The sequence below is a fragment of the Astyanax mexicanus genome, chromosome 4 (genome assembly GCF_023375975.1).
Source record: "Astyanax mexicanus isolate ESR-SI-001 chromosome 4, AstMex3_surface, whole genome shotgun sequence".
Lineage (NCBI taxonomy): Eukaryota > Metazoa > Chordata > Actinopteri > Characiformes > Acestrorhamphidae > Astyanax > Astyanax mexicanus.
The window spans coordinates 23,773,346-23,790,764 of NC_064411.1; the positions used below are offsets into that span (position 1 = coordinate 23,773,346).

Genomic DNA, 17,419 nt, shown 5'->3' on the forward strand with positions numbered 1-17,419 from the left:
CTGTTTTGATTTATATTATATGACTATAGTCCTGTCTGTGTGGTGTTTGCTTGCTTTCCCTGTGTTTGTGTTGATTTCCTCCAGGTGCAGTCACTCAGTAATGAGAAACAATCAAAAAGTTTAATTACACTTCATTAACTATTCCACTGATTTTTCAGCCTTACTCTAATAATCTGAATGAATGCACTAGTAAGTGCATGAATTTCAAATATTAAAAATATATTTTAACACACACACATATATATATATATATATATATATATATATATATATATATATATATATATATATATATATATATATATATATACCAAAAATATTAATATGCTAAATACTCATCATGCGAGTCTAATGAAAGATGTTTTTCGTTTTCTGGGCCCTCAAAAAGAGAGCTCTCTTTAATGGCCTGCATCAACAGTCGTGAAAACTCCCTGGTTGGGCCTCCATCATCCACAGCACCCTCTGACATGTCCCAGTCATCCACAAATATAATATCAATCTTCTTCATTGGATCAAACAAAGGCCGTTCAAAAGCACGTACTGCACATGCCATGATGTCATCACGGCAAACATTAATAAGGTTGGCTGATGGACAAGTCCCAAAATCAATCTGTGACCTAAGAACGTTAAGAAGGTCTGAAACATCAACCCTAAAGGAAGGAAAAAATTAATTATGGCTTTATTACTTCAGAGGCTCATCACAATGACAAATTCTTGACCTGTAACACCTGTATGAATAAGGCATTCGTGGCATGGTATTGTCAAGTAAATTTGACCATCTAAAAACTCACCATAGAACGAGGATAGCAGGACATGAGTACTTACCCATCTGACATGAAGTGATCATCCAGATCATGGTCTACCTCAAGTGTGGGACTTAAGATGGGTACAGGCTCAAGAGGAGAGGAAATGCTGTGAGTGGGGGTGGCTGGGGTTGCAATGTACAGAGGAGGAGAAATGCTTCGAGTGGGGGAGGTCAGGGCCATAGTGTCTGGAGAAGGAACTATACTGTGAGTGGAGGTGATGGGTGGTATAGCGTCTGGAGGAAGGCGAATGTTGTGAGTGGTAGAGGTGAGGGGCCCAAGGGGTATAGGAGGGAAAATGCTAAGAGTTGTAGAGGGCTGGAGTACAGTGTCTGGAGGAAGGCAAAGACTGTGAGTGGGGGAGGTCAGTAGGGGAGGCAGTGAAGTTGTTGAGGTCTGAGACTCAATGTCTAGAGGACACATGTTAGTATTGGTAGTTATGGAGGGTGTAGGAACCGTGGAGAGAAGAGATCTGGAAGTGGATAGCAAAGATTCATTCCCACATGAAGTAGACGAATCTTGCTCATTTGACAGTATTTCCTACAAAGCAGGTGTTGTAATTAGTGGCCATACATTTGAACATGGTTCAAAACAAGTGAATATATATAGAATTATATTAATTCCACATACGTTGTGAAGGAGAAAAACTTACCTGTACATCATCTCCTGACATCCATAGAACGTACAATGTACAGGACTCAGAAATCCCATTTACCTCCAGAGTGCCAGTCAAAGTGCTTAACATTGGTGTTGGTGACATGGCCAGCTGTAATGAAAATACTTCACTGGCCATGTCATTGACACCTGCAAATGCCACCAAATCCTGTGGAATAAGAAAAACACTAATTAGCATACTGCAAGTGTACCAATTTGAAACAGACAATTTAAACAAACTGAAAGCCAGTTATTTAAACACCTGGAATGGCTGTGAAGTCAAAAATCTTCTCCTCTGCAACTGACCATCTGAAAACTTTAACTGGATTAAAATCCCCTCATCTGGCTCAAGGACCAAACTCAATCTCTGCCTTCGTTCACCTATTTTCTGAATGAAAGAAACCAAGAAACATTTTGATATAAATAAATGATAAATAGTATGTTATAAAAAATCAATACTAATGTCCTGTTTCTCCCTTTAATTGAATAATATTACTTTACTTGTCTTCTGCGCCTCTCCAGTTCACAAACTTGTCTACGCCTCATTTCCTTTTGTAAATAAAACAGGAGTAAAACACTTACCAAAAACAGAATCACATAAAAGCACATTTGACCAGCCATTATGAAATATAACATCACACCAAGTTTCCATATATGATCCAGTTTATACTACATAATTTTCCTTTTGTATATTGGAAAAACAAACAGTGAAACATGCGGTTTTTAAAAAATAAACTAATCTCACTTTGTTTTTTATTGAATTATCAGCCTTATCAATTTACTTTCTATACAACAAAACTATAAATATGAAGTTCCAATTTGTGTGCTTACTTGTTCTCTGTCTATCAGAACACATTGTTGAAATTCCTCATCTTGTTTGCCCTTAATGCCCTCCATGCCAGTAAGTCCTGTGAGTTAAAGAATATCAATAAAATATATACTCTACAGGTTTTGCATCATAACTATCAGGTTGATGCTTTACTCACATGCTAAGTATCTCTTTATCCAGATTCAGAGTTAGTTGATATGTATTTTAAAAAATTCCATTAATTCATCGTCAAACCCATTTAATCCTATTTGTGGCTGGAGCCTATCCCAGCAGTCATCGGACGGGAGAAGTTAACCCATATGAACGTTCCAGTCCAGTCCAGTAAAAATTAAGCCTCATTTGCTAATTACAAAGACATTCTGCATTCTTATTAAACTTATTAAACTGATTTCAACTATGCACAACATGATTAGACTGAGGACATTTTACTCAAAAAATCTACTACTGCAAACTATGCTAAACTGGAACAACAGACAGACCATTAATGGAAAACAAATTACTCACATCACCATTGAAACCTGGGGATGAAGTATCAGAGACAACAGCATCCTAATGAAAAAATGGGTGTTAAATATTTTACCACAAGTTTTTTCCAAAACCTTGCATTTCAAGTTAAACATGGTTACAGTCTCCCTGCCTAGCATTTCCTTACAAGTACTGGGCATGCCTAAACACACTTACCTTATTCTTAAGATAAACTAATGTTAAGAGGATACATTTTCTGCAACTTTTTTTCTAGAAGAAGCCCATCTATAACCTCCAACATGTACTGGCTTCCAACTTACCTGACTGCTCCTACTTCCTTCATTGTGAGTTGGATTTGAAGTGGAAATAACCTATCACACAATTTAAATGTAATATTAAAAGCCGTAAACATTGTTCCTCTGCTGAAATAAACCTTAAATGTTATTTGAATGAAACCCTATTAAACAGTGTAATATTTTCTTACTTCTGTGACTTGTGATAGGATTTGATTAATTATGACTGACTATGATAAAAAACAAAATGATACCTCACTGCTTGCTCTGGATCGGACGTATACAGCTGATCTTGAAAAGTCAGGGCATGCTTTAATGACTGCAGGGCATTGAGAAGTGAGCTGCACAAGGTGAATTTTTCGCCACCGATCAACTCTGCACAGTTCAAAGGGTTCATTCTGTAGTTCAGGAAAGGTGTCCTTAACCTTCTGCTGAAAGTCACTTTCAGACATGGCGTAAGGGACAGATACCTTTTTAACGGATGCATCAGCTGTGTGACAAAAAGAATAAAATATAAAATGATTCCAGGAAAAAAACTATTTACATGTACAAAGCTAACAAATGCAGTTGTTTCTCAAACAAAGTCAAGTAACAGTCCACTAAGCTATAAAACCTACTTCTAGGAATTAGGACCTCTTTGCATGTATCTGGCAAAAAAGCCAGTCTCAGGGTGCACATTCTTGTTGCCCGACCTCGGGATGACCGTGTAGGTATGTTATTTGCCCCACCTCTCTGGAAGTCCCTAAGACTAAAAGAAACAGTATTAAACAAATTACACATCTCTACTGAACATCTCTTTCAAAATATATAAATCTGTGATGGTTTAGAGGTGAATTATAAAGACAGTCACAAAAACTAATTTGACCCCAGCAATGTAAACATCCAGAAAATGCTTTAAATAAACTTAAAAGGTATTAAATGTATTTTATTGGGATAATTTTATTTTTGGTTACATAATATTTTAATATTTTATATTATGCGATAAACCAACACATCATAGAAGTGAAGTGAAAATAATATGATACATGTTTTTCTAAATGTTTATTCAATAATAATCTGCAAAGTGGGGTGCATTTCTATACAGCTCCCTGTACTCTGATACCCCTAAACAAAATCCAGTGTGACTATTTGCTTTCAGAATTCACCTAATGAGTAAATAGATTCAATCTTTTTGTAATTAATTCTCTGTATAACAAAAGCTGCTCTGTGAAAGCCTCAGAGGTTTGTCAGATAACATTAGTGATTGAACACCATCATGAAAAAAAGAAACACACCAGAAAGGTCAGGGATAAAGATGTGGAGAAATGTAAAGCAGAGTTATGTCATAACATATATCCCAAGCAATGAACATCTCACAGAGCACTGTTCAATCCATGTGACAACTGCAAGCCTACCAAGATGTGTTGGCACACCTAAACTGACAGCCCAGGCAAGGAGAACAATAATTAGATAAGCTCTGGAGGAGCTGCAGAGATTCACAGCTCAGGTGGGAGAATCTGTCCACAGGACAACTTTTAGTTGTGCACTAAAATGTTTATAGTTTTTAAACTGAACCATCACATGTTTATTACATAATTATATAATTCACTACATTGTATTGTATTATTGTAATGTTTCATTTACTTTTTTTTTTTATAAAAAGGGTTATTATAAATGCTATATATATATATATATATATATATATATATATATATATATATATATATATATATATATATTTTTATTTATTTATTTTTTTTTTTTTTATAGCATTTATAATAACCCTTTTTATAAAAAAAAAGTAAATGAAACATTACAATAATATACAATATATATATATTCGGCAGAACCGAGTTAAGTATATTAGTCTGGCCTTCTAAAACCGTTCCAATTTCTTATGTGGCCCCTTGGGAAAATGAATTGCCCACCCCTGGTTTAGATCAAGTCCAAAGCTGAATCCTGACTTTGGGGCTACTAATAATGCACACCACACTTTCCAGATTTGTAATTGTGAAAATAATTGTTAAACATGTAACATTTTACTTTCACTTCACAATTAATTACTACTTGTCAATTGTTAATAAAATACAAGTCTGTGGGTGTAATTTGGAAAAAAGGAAAATGTTCAAGGGGTATAAATACTTTTTCATGGCACTTTATATATGTTTGCTCTGCCTCTATGTTATACATCAATATTTTCTAGGGCTGGACCCGAATATTCTGGTATTCACTCGTTGATTCTGTTTTTAATTTTGGTATTCGGATATTCGTGTTTTTTGCTTTTCCAGAGCTCCGCCTCACTGTAACATCACACTTTCATTCAGGTTTATGGCGGTATAAGAGCGGCAGTCTTTGGTCAGGAGTCCGAGTCAAGTCTCAAGTCTCTTCTGACGAATTATGGCTATCTGTGGGTTTCAGTTTAATCAACTCACAACTTACAACTCACAGTCTGTGTTAGAGAGGATCATAAACGGCATATTTGGCGTTTATTAGTAACGTTAGCCGTTAGCATTAACTGTGTTAGCTAGCTTTGCTAATATTAAAGCCAAACCGTTATTAGACAATATTTTGTGGCAGCAAAATGAAAAAAGAGGGAAAGACGAGATGTCTTGAAGAGTTCAATTAATGCACGATTCAGAAACAAAAAAGCAATGTTAGTCTTGTGTTAAGAGTTTGCATTATCGAATTAGCTATGCATGTGCAGGCCGTTTGCATATAACCCTGGTCACACAGAAGTTACCGGTCAATCACACTCCGTCGATTTATGTTCCCTTGACCTGTATCATCTCTGCGAAGATGGCTGTTCACAATTCTGTTAAAGTTTTCCTGAAGCAATCTAAATCTTCGCCCTGCCATTGCTTTCAGTACTTGTTAGCTCTAAATAAATTACATTAAATTACAGTAAATTACATACGGGTTCCTCGCCATCCTCTGGGGGGGGGCGTGCGCTCAAAACGAAAAAAAGACAATAAAAACACTTCACATCTATAAAACAGAGAATGCTAAAACAGTTTAAAAAAGCTATATTTTAATATAGCATTATTTGTATTGTATACTTTGGATGTCTATTTTATTAAAATGCAATTCATAGTATATATATTAGTCATATTATTGTTATTATTATTATTATTATTATTATTATTATTATTATTATTAGTTTTTGTAGTACTAGTCATCTGCACAACAATCTATGGTTATTTTGTCATTTTGATTTGCTTTAGGACAATAAAAATGTAAAAGAAACTAATAAAAGATACAGAGAAATTGTGACTCTAAATTTACTAAATTCAGTGGCTGAACACCGAATGTTGTTTACTAGGGCTTAAAAAAGCAAAATTACAATTTAAAAGTATAACATTTTAAAAGTTAAGACTTTAAGTGTGGACAGTTAGGACTGAAATATTGTGTTTATATTGATTGTAGTTCATTATTTTTATTTTTTTTTTAGACCTAACATTTTTAATAACAGCCTTGCTTTAGTGTTAATTGTGCCGCTATAATACGACTTGACTTAATATGACTTTCCCTGTGGGATCTGTCTTACACCTAGCAATAATAGTTATATTTCTTGTGTGTTAATGTAGGGAATGTTATGTTCCCTGAGTAGGGCACTGTGGCATTAAAAATACTTGTTTATCCACATTTTAATCTGTCCTAGCAGATATGAGGTGTTGTACAGGCATATTAAGACTGCTTCTACAGCTCAGTAAATGTTGCCATCTACAGGCTGCATATTGCAACTGCGGCTTTTTGAGATGGACAGTAATCCCAAGACGTTAATTTTTTACGTCTGTACAGGTGAAAAAAAGCACGTGATGTACAGACGGCATAAATTTACGCCTCCACACGTAAAAAGATTACGTCTGTACACGTAAAAAGATAACGTCTTTATCTGTCAACACGTGATTTTTTTACGTGTGGACACGTCATATTTTTACGCGTGGAGGCGTTTCTTTCCCACACGTTTTGGCTTAGTTGGCTTGCCATAACAAGTTGCCGTCTTAAGACGTTTGGACGTCTTAAGACGTCCAAAAGTAACGCGTTAACACGGTAAGATTTGCCGTCTTAAGACGTTCAAATTGGACGTGTTAACACGGACGTCAATGTAGACGTAAAGACCCAAAGGGCGTTCCATACTGCAGAGTTTCTGCACGGCTCCACGCAGAGAGAGAATAAACACTCCCAAAATGTCTCTCTCTCAGAAAAGCACCTGAAAAGTCCTGCTCAGGTTTATACAGGAAAGATCTCTGAGTAAATGCTCCATGTTAGCCTAGTTCAGCTTCGTCTTCATCCATAATCTCCACAAACAACAAGCTCTTTTCCTCTAGCTATATGCCTGGGATCTTAAACTAACAAACCTCGTGACGTCACCTGTGCTGCATGGGCAACATGGCGACGCACTAGCTCAAACGTAACAAACATAAATATATTATAATTTAGCGTGTAAACATTTTATATAAGAGCAGCATGGAGCGTTTTCCCTCAGAGGAACTCTGATCCACGCGGGGACTCAGAGCGCTCTCTGGTTAGCAGTGTTAGCGGTCCTGGTGTTCAGTGGAGGCGGAGAGAGCGCGAGTCAGTCCGGGGAACAGTCTGTCGGAGCGGCGCTGCAGCGGAGAGTTCACGGCTAGCGCAGAGCAGCTAATACACGAGGCTAAACACAGCTAGCCGAGCTGGCTAAGCTAACAGTGCTAACAGAACTTTACTTATAGAGAGATTATCCCAGCTTTATCCACCAGCACACTCTCAGTATGGACTTCAGTGTCCTTAAAGGGATAGTTCGGTATTTTTGACATGAGTCTGTATGGCATCATCATAACCTGTGTCGTGCATCCACACTGACTTACCCCCCACAGCGTCCTGTGAGCCGAGTTCTTGTCCAGTTTAGGTCAAAGCGAAAGTAGTCCGGCATGTTTGCTGGGGTCAGGAAAATAACTCCTTTTTCTTCCCAAAGCAGTACGTGTTCAAAAGAGTGATTTATTTACATCACAAAAAACTAACACTGCAAAAGTCACGCCTCGTAAATCACTTGGGTCCTACTTTCTCTCATTTCGTATCAGTGCGCGTCATTCTGACAGCGAGCTGCGCACGCGTCAACTTGTTCTGTGTTTTGGCAGTGCTTAGCAGCTGTGTTCAGACTAGCAACGCAAACGAGCTAACTTTAGGGAGAAGTCTATTGGCTTTTATAAGCTTTGTAAACACACACATATATATATATATATATATATATATATATATATATATATATATATATATATATATATATATATATATATATATAGCTAGGTGTGTGTGTGTTAAAATGGTGCGGACTTGTGACTATCCAGGCTGTAGCAACAAAGATGTGGCTGATTCTCCGCAGAGTTTTCATCGTTTTCCTGTGACTGATGTTGCTCTGAGGAAACTTTGGGTACTAGCGCTGGGCATCCATGTGGACACAAAAGTGGAAAAAATAAAAAAGCTTCGTGTTTGCAGTGCGCGCTTCAGCGATGATGACTTTTTATCCACATGCCCTGGACAACGACAGATGAAGAAACGGATTCTGAAGAAATCTGCTGTCCCTGCACCCCAGGTAAATAAAACTGTAGCCTACCAGCAGTGGCTCCAGTTTCATCTTCCACCACTTCTCTGTCCACCCTCTCTCTTTCTGCCCGATCTAATTCCATTTGGCGAAGTTCAACATCTGTATACTCGGGTTCATAAAGATATCCCCGTGGCTCTGAGCGGTGATCAATGTTTTCCTCGTCACTCTCGTCGTCAGACATGTTCTCGAGGCGAGAAGTAAACAAAGCGACCCAAACACGTAGGCTAGCTGTCAGGTTGCAGCACCGCGCACATTGATATGGAACGAGAGAAAGTAGGACCCAAGTGATTTACGAGGCGTGACTTTTGCATGGTTAGTTTTTTGTGATGTAAATAAATCACTCTTTTGAACACGTACTGCTTTGGGAAGAAAAAGGAGTTATTTTCCTGACCCCAGCAAACATGCCGGACTACTTTCGCTTTGACCTAAACTGGACAAGAACTCGGCTCACAGGACGCTGTGGGGGGTAAGTCAGTGTGGATGCACGACACTGGTTATGATGATGCCATACAGACTCATGTCAAAAATACCGAACTATCCCTTTAAAATTACCGGTTAGTTTAATTAATACTGATTATTAGTGAATTTAGTTCAGCCTGTGAGGAACTTTTTCCTCCTCGCCTCTCCCGCGCTGCTACTCCCGCATCTCCGCTGTTCTCTCTCGTCCCGTGGGCGGGCCTGTTCCAATCCTCTACTCCACCCTTCACCTGTACACTTCTCCCTCAGTAGATCCCTTAATCACTTTTAAGTGACCTTCTTGCAAAAACACAGAAAATAAATTAAATATGTACTCTGTACGGCTTTTGTTTTCTTTTTAAAACTATTTACACAAATACAATGACTATTTTGAGCCTGTACTTTTTTTAAACCACTGCTATGAATTTATATGATTTTATTTTATTTTTTAGAAAAAAAAAAAATTGTAAGAAATAAAACAAATTTACCGGACGTGAAACACTGTTACTAGTACTGAAACACTTACATTGGTCAGTAAAAAAGCAACTGCTTTGTTTGTACATTTAGCTAGGCTAGCTACCAATAATAATGGTCAGTTAAACAGCAAATGCTGTATTTGGATATTAAGCTAAGCTAGCTACCATTTATAATAGTCAGTAAAACAGGAAATGCTTTGTTTATACATTTGGTCAGTAAAATAGCAAATGCTGTGTTTGGATATTTAGCTAGACAATCCACAAATAATAATGGTCAGTAAAACAGGAAATACTTTGTTTGGACATTTAGCTAGGCCAGATACCGATAAAAAATGGTCAATAACTCAAATGTAGAATTTGGTAATTAAGTGTAGTTGGTGAATGACTATGCACTTCAAAAAACCAAAACAACACAACCCACAAGCACTCAATAAAGAACTTTATAAACATGAAATCAAGTTAAACACATGCTACTCTACCTTTGGAAGTAATTGTATATTTAACCCTTTTAAGCCTGAACCAATAAAAAAAAACATCTTTTTCCGAATTTCAATCTTAAATGGACTATTATGTTACACTTCAACACAAATCCATTTTACATTGTATTTCTCTGTTGGGCGCCTTTGAGTATTTAACAAATAATAACATAAGATAATCTCAGGTTTCATGTCAAACATATGTTGAGAAAACAAAATATCAATGAGACTGCAGATCTGCAATCTAAAAGCCGTTTATTAAAACACACAGATGAGCAAATATAGAGGTGAAGCAATACAAAGATAATAGTTTGTAGTGGATAAAAACAATTAAGAAACTACATGATTTGGATATTCTTAGTACATTTTGGAGATTAAAAAACCTTAAGCAACATATAATATTCAATAAGGAAACGATAAGAGAGCATAAAACTTGAGTAATACAACAACCAAATATCCCTCTATGGCAACAGATTTTTAATCAGAACGACTGAACCATAGACAAATGAGAACACCATCAGAGGGAATGAATGAGCCCACAACCTTACTGCGCTACACAAGCCTGGAGGGGGTTGATTTCAGTATGAGAACTACAGCTGGAGCGTTTTATTTAACCTCTGGAAAGGATTTAGTTGGCCTCTCTGCGGGGTCTGGATGCTCCTCCGGTCCACACGGCAGTACCCAAGCCCAGTGTCGTCTCTCTGTGGCTCTGGGTCTCACTTTTGAGAGCACACTCTGGAGTTCCTCAGGTGGTGTTTTACTTCTTCTTTCATACAGATGGGCCTAGCAGTTAATAGTATTAAGCTAAGCTATGCTAAGCCCAGGGAACTTTGTACGGCTTCCACAGAGTAAAAACACAGATACTAGAAATTAATAGAAATAATCAAATCTGCATATACTAGAAAGGGGATTAAAAGCATTAAAATCATAAGCTCTGAAGGTTTGGTCCGAATCATTTAGTTGCCAGCTAAGAACCCTACTCACTATGACATCTAAATTTTAAAGACTACGTTTTTTCCATTCTTCAGAACTGAACTCCTACCGTAACTACCCTAAAAACTCAGCTCTGTCTCACAAAGAATATCCTGAAAATATCGAACATATAAGAAAACATAACATGGGAACATGATCGCTGGATGAGATTCATTTTGCTGAACCTGTAAAATCCATTATTAAATTCAGTTCATGTTTTTTTTCTGGTGGAACGTGTCCCAAGTGACAAAGTGAAAAATTTGTGTAGGATAAGGTGTTCTGCCCGAAAGACTTACGATTTGCGCTTTTAATTGCCTTCTAACTGATTTGAGATGGAGTTTTCTCTCCTGTGTGAATGCGCTGGTGTTTTTTTAGTTTACTCTGTTGATTAAAACTCTTCCCACAGTCTGAGCAGTGATACCGTTTCTCTCCTGTGCGAATGCACTGGTGTTTTCGAAGATTACTCTGTTGATTAAAACTCTTCCAACAGTCTGAGCAGTGATACGGTTTCTCTCCAGTGTGAATGCGCTGGTGTATTTGGAGAGTACTCTGTTGAGTAAAACTCTTCCCACAGTCTGAGCAGTAATACGGTTTCTCTCCAGTGTGAATGCGCTGGTGTATTTGGAGAGTACTCTGTAGAGTAAAACTCTTCCCACAGTCTGAGCAGTGATACGGTTTCTCTCCTGTGTGAATGCGCTGGTGTATTTTGAGATTACTCTGATGATTAAAAGTCTTCCCACAGTCTGAGCAGTGATACGGTTTCTCTCCTGTGTGAATGCGCTGATGCAGTTTGACAGCATTCTGTTTATTAAAACTCTTTCCACAGTCTGAGCAGTGATACGGTTTTTCTCCTGTGTGAATGCGCTGGTGATCTTTGAGATTACTCTTTGCAGTAAATCTCGTCCCACAGTCTGAGCAGCAATATGGTTTCTCTCCTGTGTGAATGCGCTGGTGATTTTTGAGAGTACTCTGTTTAGTAAAACTCTTCCCACAGTCTGAGCAGTGATGCGGTTTCTCTCCTGTGTGAATGCGCTGGTGTTTTTTGAGAGTACTCTGTGTAGTAAAACTCTTCCCACAGTCTGAGCAGTGATGTGGTTTCTCTCCTGTGTGAATGCGCTGATGTTTTTTGAGATCACTCTGTTTAGTAAAACTCTTGACAGAGTGCTGATGTTTCTCCATGTCAGGACTTGGCTTCATTTGTCTGTTAAATGTATCAAACTGTTTCTGCATGTTCTGGAGGCTCTTCAGGACGGCTTGTTCTTCAACTCTTTCAGCAGTTTAACATTGCTCTTAGTTAAATATCCTGGTTGTTGGTGATGAATTTCAGGAGAATAATTTCATTTCTGGAAAACACAAAGAAAAATGCAGTTATATATATTACAATAAAAACAGGTCAATTAACTGAAGAGAACTGCCTGAGGTGCCTATATTGACATCTGAGACATCTTCATATAACCATAAATGTTTCAGTATTTTTCCCACTTCTAAGTCCTTAGTGTAAAGGGGTGCTGGTGGTCCTCCAGCCACTAGAGGTAGCCCACATTTTACCACTTGCAATAATCAGGCTGACGCCTGTTTACTGCCTTTATAAAGACTGCCCACTGTTTAGACAAACAGTCTTGATTCTTTTCTGGTCTCACTAGATCCTGAGAACGTAAAGAAAGAAGAAAAAAAATGTTACCCTTCAATCTGAAGCTTCGAGGCTTGTGCCAAAATCATTCTACATTGATCACGTGACCAATGATGTCCAAAGCTTTTTCCTTCACACTAATTTATAAAACATTCCTTTTTTACAACTCCAGATAACATTATTTTCCAACACATTAGCTTCAGACTAACAGTGATATGCACTCCTTAAGTCCTTTTTATGTAGATCACAAGTGAAAATTTGGTGAGAAATGTAATTGTAATTGTCCTTTTTACCCAGAAAGACTGCAGCTCCACATCAATGGATTTGTTTACTAAATCAATTTAGTAAACGGTGGCGTATCATAGCATCTGGTCGAAGCCCAACTTCATCTGTAGAACCAAACAGCAGCAGAAGCTCTACAGCAGCAGATTCAGAGCAGCAGCTCCAAATAAATTTCATCAACTCTAACTAAATGTTACTAAAGCAGTAAATCATTCTAGCACTTCCACCTTAAATATTATCAATTCTTCTTAGTTGTCCTGGAAATGTAACAAAACGTTTAGTGAATAAAATAAAATTACTATATGTCCTGACTCTTAACTTTTTCCATATTTAGATAATATTACTTTTTTCCAGACGAAGGACCAAAAGACATAAATCCTTGGGTTTTACAGATTGAGTGGGTCGATGACGAGGCAGAGAGCTCAGGATAAGATTGGCTAACGTTCTCTTTCACAAAGAAACCCGGGTGCTTTTTAATTATTTTATTATAATAAATGTTCTTTTATACAAAGTACAGTATCAGTGGAGACTTATTTTATGCATCTACATACCATCACAGCTCCAGCAATTACATTTTAATTAGGGGTGTGACGAGACACTAATATCACAAGATGAGACACGATAATGGGTTCACGAGAACGAGACGAGATTTAAAAATAAAACTTCAAAAATGAAAAATGGCTTGAAAACTAGTTTTTGTTTTATTTGACAAAATCAAATAACGCAAACTTAACAGGCTGGTTACTCTTACATTGATTCTATAAGAAATAAAAATAAGAATAACATAAAAATATATATTTTTTAGGTCTTATAAAGTGCAAACAATGCGTGCGAACCACAATCAGTCATATTAAAGGGGACATGAAACATTTCAGTTTGTACAAGTTTTCTAAGGTATTAAATATAATTTATTTGGGGGGGATTTTTTATATAAAATGTTTACACACTAAATTATAATATATTTATGTTTGTTACGTTTGAGCTAGGGCGCCGCCATGTTGCCCATGCAGCACTGGTGACGTCACAAGGTTTGTTAGTTTAAGATCCCAGGCATATAGCTAGAGGAAAAGAGCTTCTTGTTTGTGGAGATTATGGATGAACATGAAGCTGAACTAGGCTAACATGGAGCATTTACTCAGAGATCTGTCCTGTATAAACCTGAGCAGGACTTTTCAGATGCTTTTCTGAGAGCGAGGGGTTTTGGGAGTGTTTATTCTCTCTCTACGTGGAGCCGTGCAGAAACCCTGCAGCACGACCACAGCAGGTACTGCCATCCCGTTAACCAGCTATTTTATATACATTTAGTTAGTTTACATGTAAAGTCCAGAGTTCATTAAGACTGAATGAAACGAACATGATTTAAGTGGATATTGAAACACCAAGGCGCTGTTTGGTTGATAAACCGTTCAGTTTAGAAGTTAGAAAGCTTACTGGGTACTTAGCTTCATCTAGTTAGCGTTAGCTAGTTAGCTAGTGTTGGCTAGCTAGAATAAGATAGCTAGCTAAGTAGCTAACGCTAGCTATGTTATCTTTAAATTGTCATTTTATCTAGATTTTCGGTAACGGTACCTCTCGCTGCTCTGCTGGGTGGGCGTGTTGTTTGGCTGGTGCGGCTACAGCTGCTGTTCTCATAGTAACGTTACCCTCAGTCGGACGGTCTGAACATTCCAGCTGATAAAAAAATAAGAAAAATAAAAAACGGAGGAAAAAAGCCTCGGACTGCAGCTTATTTATCCGGCGCTAAAGCTCCTGGCTCGCCACTAACCCCTAGCGTTGCAGTTAACCAGAGGATTCTCACGCTTCAGCGCGAGCCCCCACTGAAGGTATGAAAGTGAAAGTAAATATTTCTCATTCCTCACCCTATTAAAATTCACTGCTACCAGTATTACTACACACAGGGGCAATACAAAAGTGCCCCCCCCCCCCATCCCCCCCCCCGCTCTGTATTGAGTTTTGGTTTGGATTTTATTATATATTGAGGAATTAAATTACGGTATTCTCATTGATTATAGTAGTGAGGCGTGCAAGAACCAACCTTGTGACGTCACTTTCAGTGCTGGGACAAGATGGCGCTGCCCTTACTTAAAAAATGACATTTAGATTGCTTATTATTTTAATTCCGGTTCACTGACAACTGTTAAACTTATCAGATTTGTTAGAGTGAAAATACATCTTGTGAATTAAACTAAATACTTGAAGTGTTTCATGTCCCCTTTAAGTCTATGGTTTGTGTTATTTTCTCCTAAATCTCTTGTAATTTAACTATGCATAACCATAATTAGTCATATTAAGACTATGCTTGAAGTGCAAACAGAGACAGAACATTTTTTAAATACAGTACAGAGCTAAGGGATTAGTACAACTGCCTATGAAACAGTCACGTGTAGGATTAACTTACAGTATTTATATATGGTTTGTGTCTTGTTGGTCACTCTGTTATCGTTTATTGTTTCCACTGGAGCCAAAATGCAGCCAGACACACAACTTAAAAGTAGCAGAAGCATCTTCTACGCAACTGCCTGTATTTTCCTCTTCTGTTAAGAGCTGCTCTCACAGCTCAGCCACCACACTCGCTGCTATGTTGCAAGATCCCTCTTAAAAAGTCCACACTAGGTGACAGGACAAAAACATTGGCAACATTAGCCAGCAAGGTAACATTAGATACTTCGTTAAAAAAAGCACTGTGAACATTGGCTAGCTAGATAACATTAGCTACTTGGTTAAAAAAAACACTGGGAACATTAGATAGCTAGATAATGTTAGCTACTGGTTAAAAAAGAAACGCTGGCAACATTAGCTAGCTAGTTAACACCAGCTACTTTGGTCCCCTATTATGGGCCAGTTCTGCCTATTAAACAGCTCTCTTTTTCTCTCTGCCAGTTGCGTTAAGGACACATATCAGCTCCCACTGTAGAAGAACAATAAAACATTATTCTCACAAAATAAATCACATCATAAAACATTTTACTATTGCTAACTCTTTTTTTAAATCTCTGCATAAAAAGCTGTGTGATTTTATGTACCACGAACGATGGAGAAAAATATAAAATACGTTTTTTTTTTTTTTTTTTAAATACAGCAACTGGATAGAAGGGTACATTCATTTTGAAGGTAAGTGAAGGTTCTAGCCCACTTTAGGTAACCTAACCAATGCTATTTCGATAAATAAGCTAAGCTAGCAGGCAATTTCAAACTATAATATACTACAAGAAGCCTTAAACACATTAAATTTGTATTACATTGTTGTTATATAGTCTAAATGGTAGGATAATGTACAAGCTGTCTGTAATGTTTAATCCTTTCCTTTATAATTAACTTTAGCTGTTAGGTGTGGTATTGGTAACAACACTGGGTCATTTTACAAGCTAATTTTGCTAATGCTAATGCTCCTGCCTCAGTGCTGAAAAAATCTGTAAATTTAAGCTTACTGTAAATAAACAGAAGCGCTTTACACCCAAATAAACAGTTTTCAGGAGAGAAATCTGTGTAGATTAACATCTAGCGCTCGCTAACCTTAAAGAGAGAGACAGAGAGAGAGAAACTTCTTCATACCTTCTGTAGTTCAGCTGATCCTGCTCTTTCTCCGGCGCTCCAGCTACAGACCCCGGAAGCTCAGCCTCATCCGGGTTATGTAGAGCCCCGCCCCCTCCCCCGCTATATCACATTATGATCATCACCGCTAGAGGGAGCCCGCGAGGGAGTCCTCAATGCATGGAGCTGAATGGAGCTAAACAGCTAAAACTCTCATTTAAAACACTGTATAACTACTTCTCTGGAGTTTTCCTTTAATTTTACAAAGTAGAACAAAGTATTTCACTAAAATAGGACAGAAAACGTACCTCTATATTTCCATTTTCTAAAACTAATGTTTTTTATTCAGTAGGTTTACTAGCATTACTGCTACGTATGCTGGAGTTACACACAGAGCTCATTTAAATGATTAAAACTGCAGTTCATAAGCTTTAATAATTATCTCTGTGGTGATGAAACAGTTATAGTTGTTCTGTTTTCAGGAAATTAGTAAAAAATATTCTATATTTTGCTAAGAATAATAATTTTTAAATGTTTGATACTTTTTAACAAATAGTTACTATGGAAAGGTCAGTGTCGTTGTTAGAGTGCTAATTGTGACATTGATTCCGGCCTTTTTAAATCTAAATTTCATTTAAAATATTATGATTACATTTTCTTTGCATTTACCTTCTTGATGTCCTGCAGATTCTTGAAAAGGAGATCGTACTGCAGCAGATCTTGTTTGTTGCTCACCTTGTCTAAAGTTTTACTATTTATTTATTCTGAAATCTTTCCATAAATTGAGGTCATTCACAGCTCCTCCCTGTAAAATCACTCTCTGACATCACAATGGACCATCCTGATTTCTGTATAGAAGGGTACTTCACACTTGTAAAAGCATTTTAAACTTCATATTCAAATATCAGTTTTAAACTAGTAATTATAAAATAAAAAGGATTTGTTTAAGAGTTTATTTGTAAATAGGATGATAAAAACATTTTTGACTT

At 37.2% G+C, this 17,419-nt stretch overlaps 6 protein-coding genes and 1 pseudogene across 17 annotated transcripts in view; 2 read left to right on the top strand and 5 right to left on the bottom strand.

The window, feature by feature from the left end:
- Positions 1-16,502, bottom strand: part of LOC125801494 (zinc finger protein 239-like) — a 296,877-nt pseudogene extending 280,375 nt beyond the window's left edge.
- LOC125780501 (zinc finger protein 239-like) overlaps positions 1-17,419 on the bottom strand; it is a 1,096,042-nt gene that overhangs the window by 979,896 nt on the left and 98,727 nt on the right. The gene's annotated exons all lie outside the window — the stretch shown is intronic.
- LOC125801190 (gastrula zinc finger protein XlCGF26.1-like) overlaps positions 1-17,419 on the bottom strand; it is a 305,433-nt gene that overhangs the window by 217,332 nt on the left and 70,682 nt on the right. The gene's annotated exons all lie outside the window — the stretch shown is intronic.
- Positions 1-17,419, top strand: part of LOC125801305 (zinc finger protein 501-like) — a 221,371-nt gene that overhangs the window by 152,499 nt on the left and 51,453 nt on the right. The window lies entirely within an intron of this gene.
- LOC125801365 (zinc finger protein 239-like) overlaps positions 1-17,419 on the top strand; it is a 362,996-nt gene that overhangs the window by 81,960 nt on the left and 263,617 nt on the right. The window lies entirely within an intron of this gene.
- Positions 356-1,813, bottom strand: LOC111190304 (uncharacterized). The gene is made up of 3 exons (XM_049478334.1): positions 1,720-1,813; positions 1,456-1,626; positions 356-1,343 (listed from the first exon to the last, which is right to left on the bottom strand). Exons 2-3 carry the CDS (start codon positions 1,594-1,596, stop codon positions 822-824), a joined length of 663 nt encoding a protein of 220 aa, XP_049334291.1. The 5' UTR covers positions 1,597-1,626; positions 1,720-1,813; the 3' UTR covers positions 356-821.
- Positions 9,962-17,419, bottom strand: part of LOC111188530 (zinc finger protein 239-like) — a 214,745-nt gene continuing 207,287 nt past the window's right edge. For 4 of the 10 annotated variants that reach the window (XM_049478048.1, XM_049478046.1, XM_049478047.1 and 1 more), the window contains exons 2-3: positions 12,444-12,633; positions 9,962-12,330 (exon numbers count right to left, since the gene is read on the bottom strand). In XM_049478048.1, coding sequence (XP_049334005.1) covers positions 11,306-12,217 — 912 coding nt within the window. In that variant the 5' untranslated portion in view covers positions 12,218-12,330; positions 12,444-12,633 and the 3' untranslated portion in view covers positions 9,962-11,305. The other 6 variants (XM_049478045.1, XM_049478044.1, XM_049478043.1 and 3 more) reach the window with 3 other exon arrangements.

Bases quoted from the DNA above. Each gene is read 5' to 3' on its own strand.
- LOC111190304 (XM_049478334.1), bottom strand. From the start codon at position 1,596: ATGGCCAGTGAAGTATTTTCATTACAGCTGGCCATGTCACCAACACCA. The intron at 1,344-1,455 runs GTAAGTTTTTCT...CCTGCTTTGTAG, and splicing joins TGTCAGGAGATGATGTACAG to GAAATACTGTCAAATGAGCA.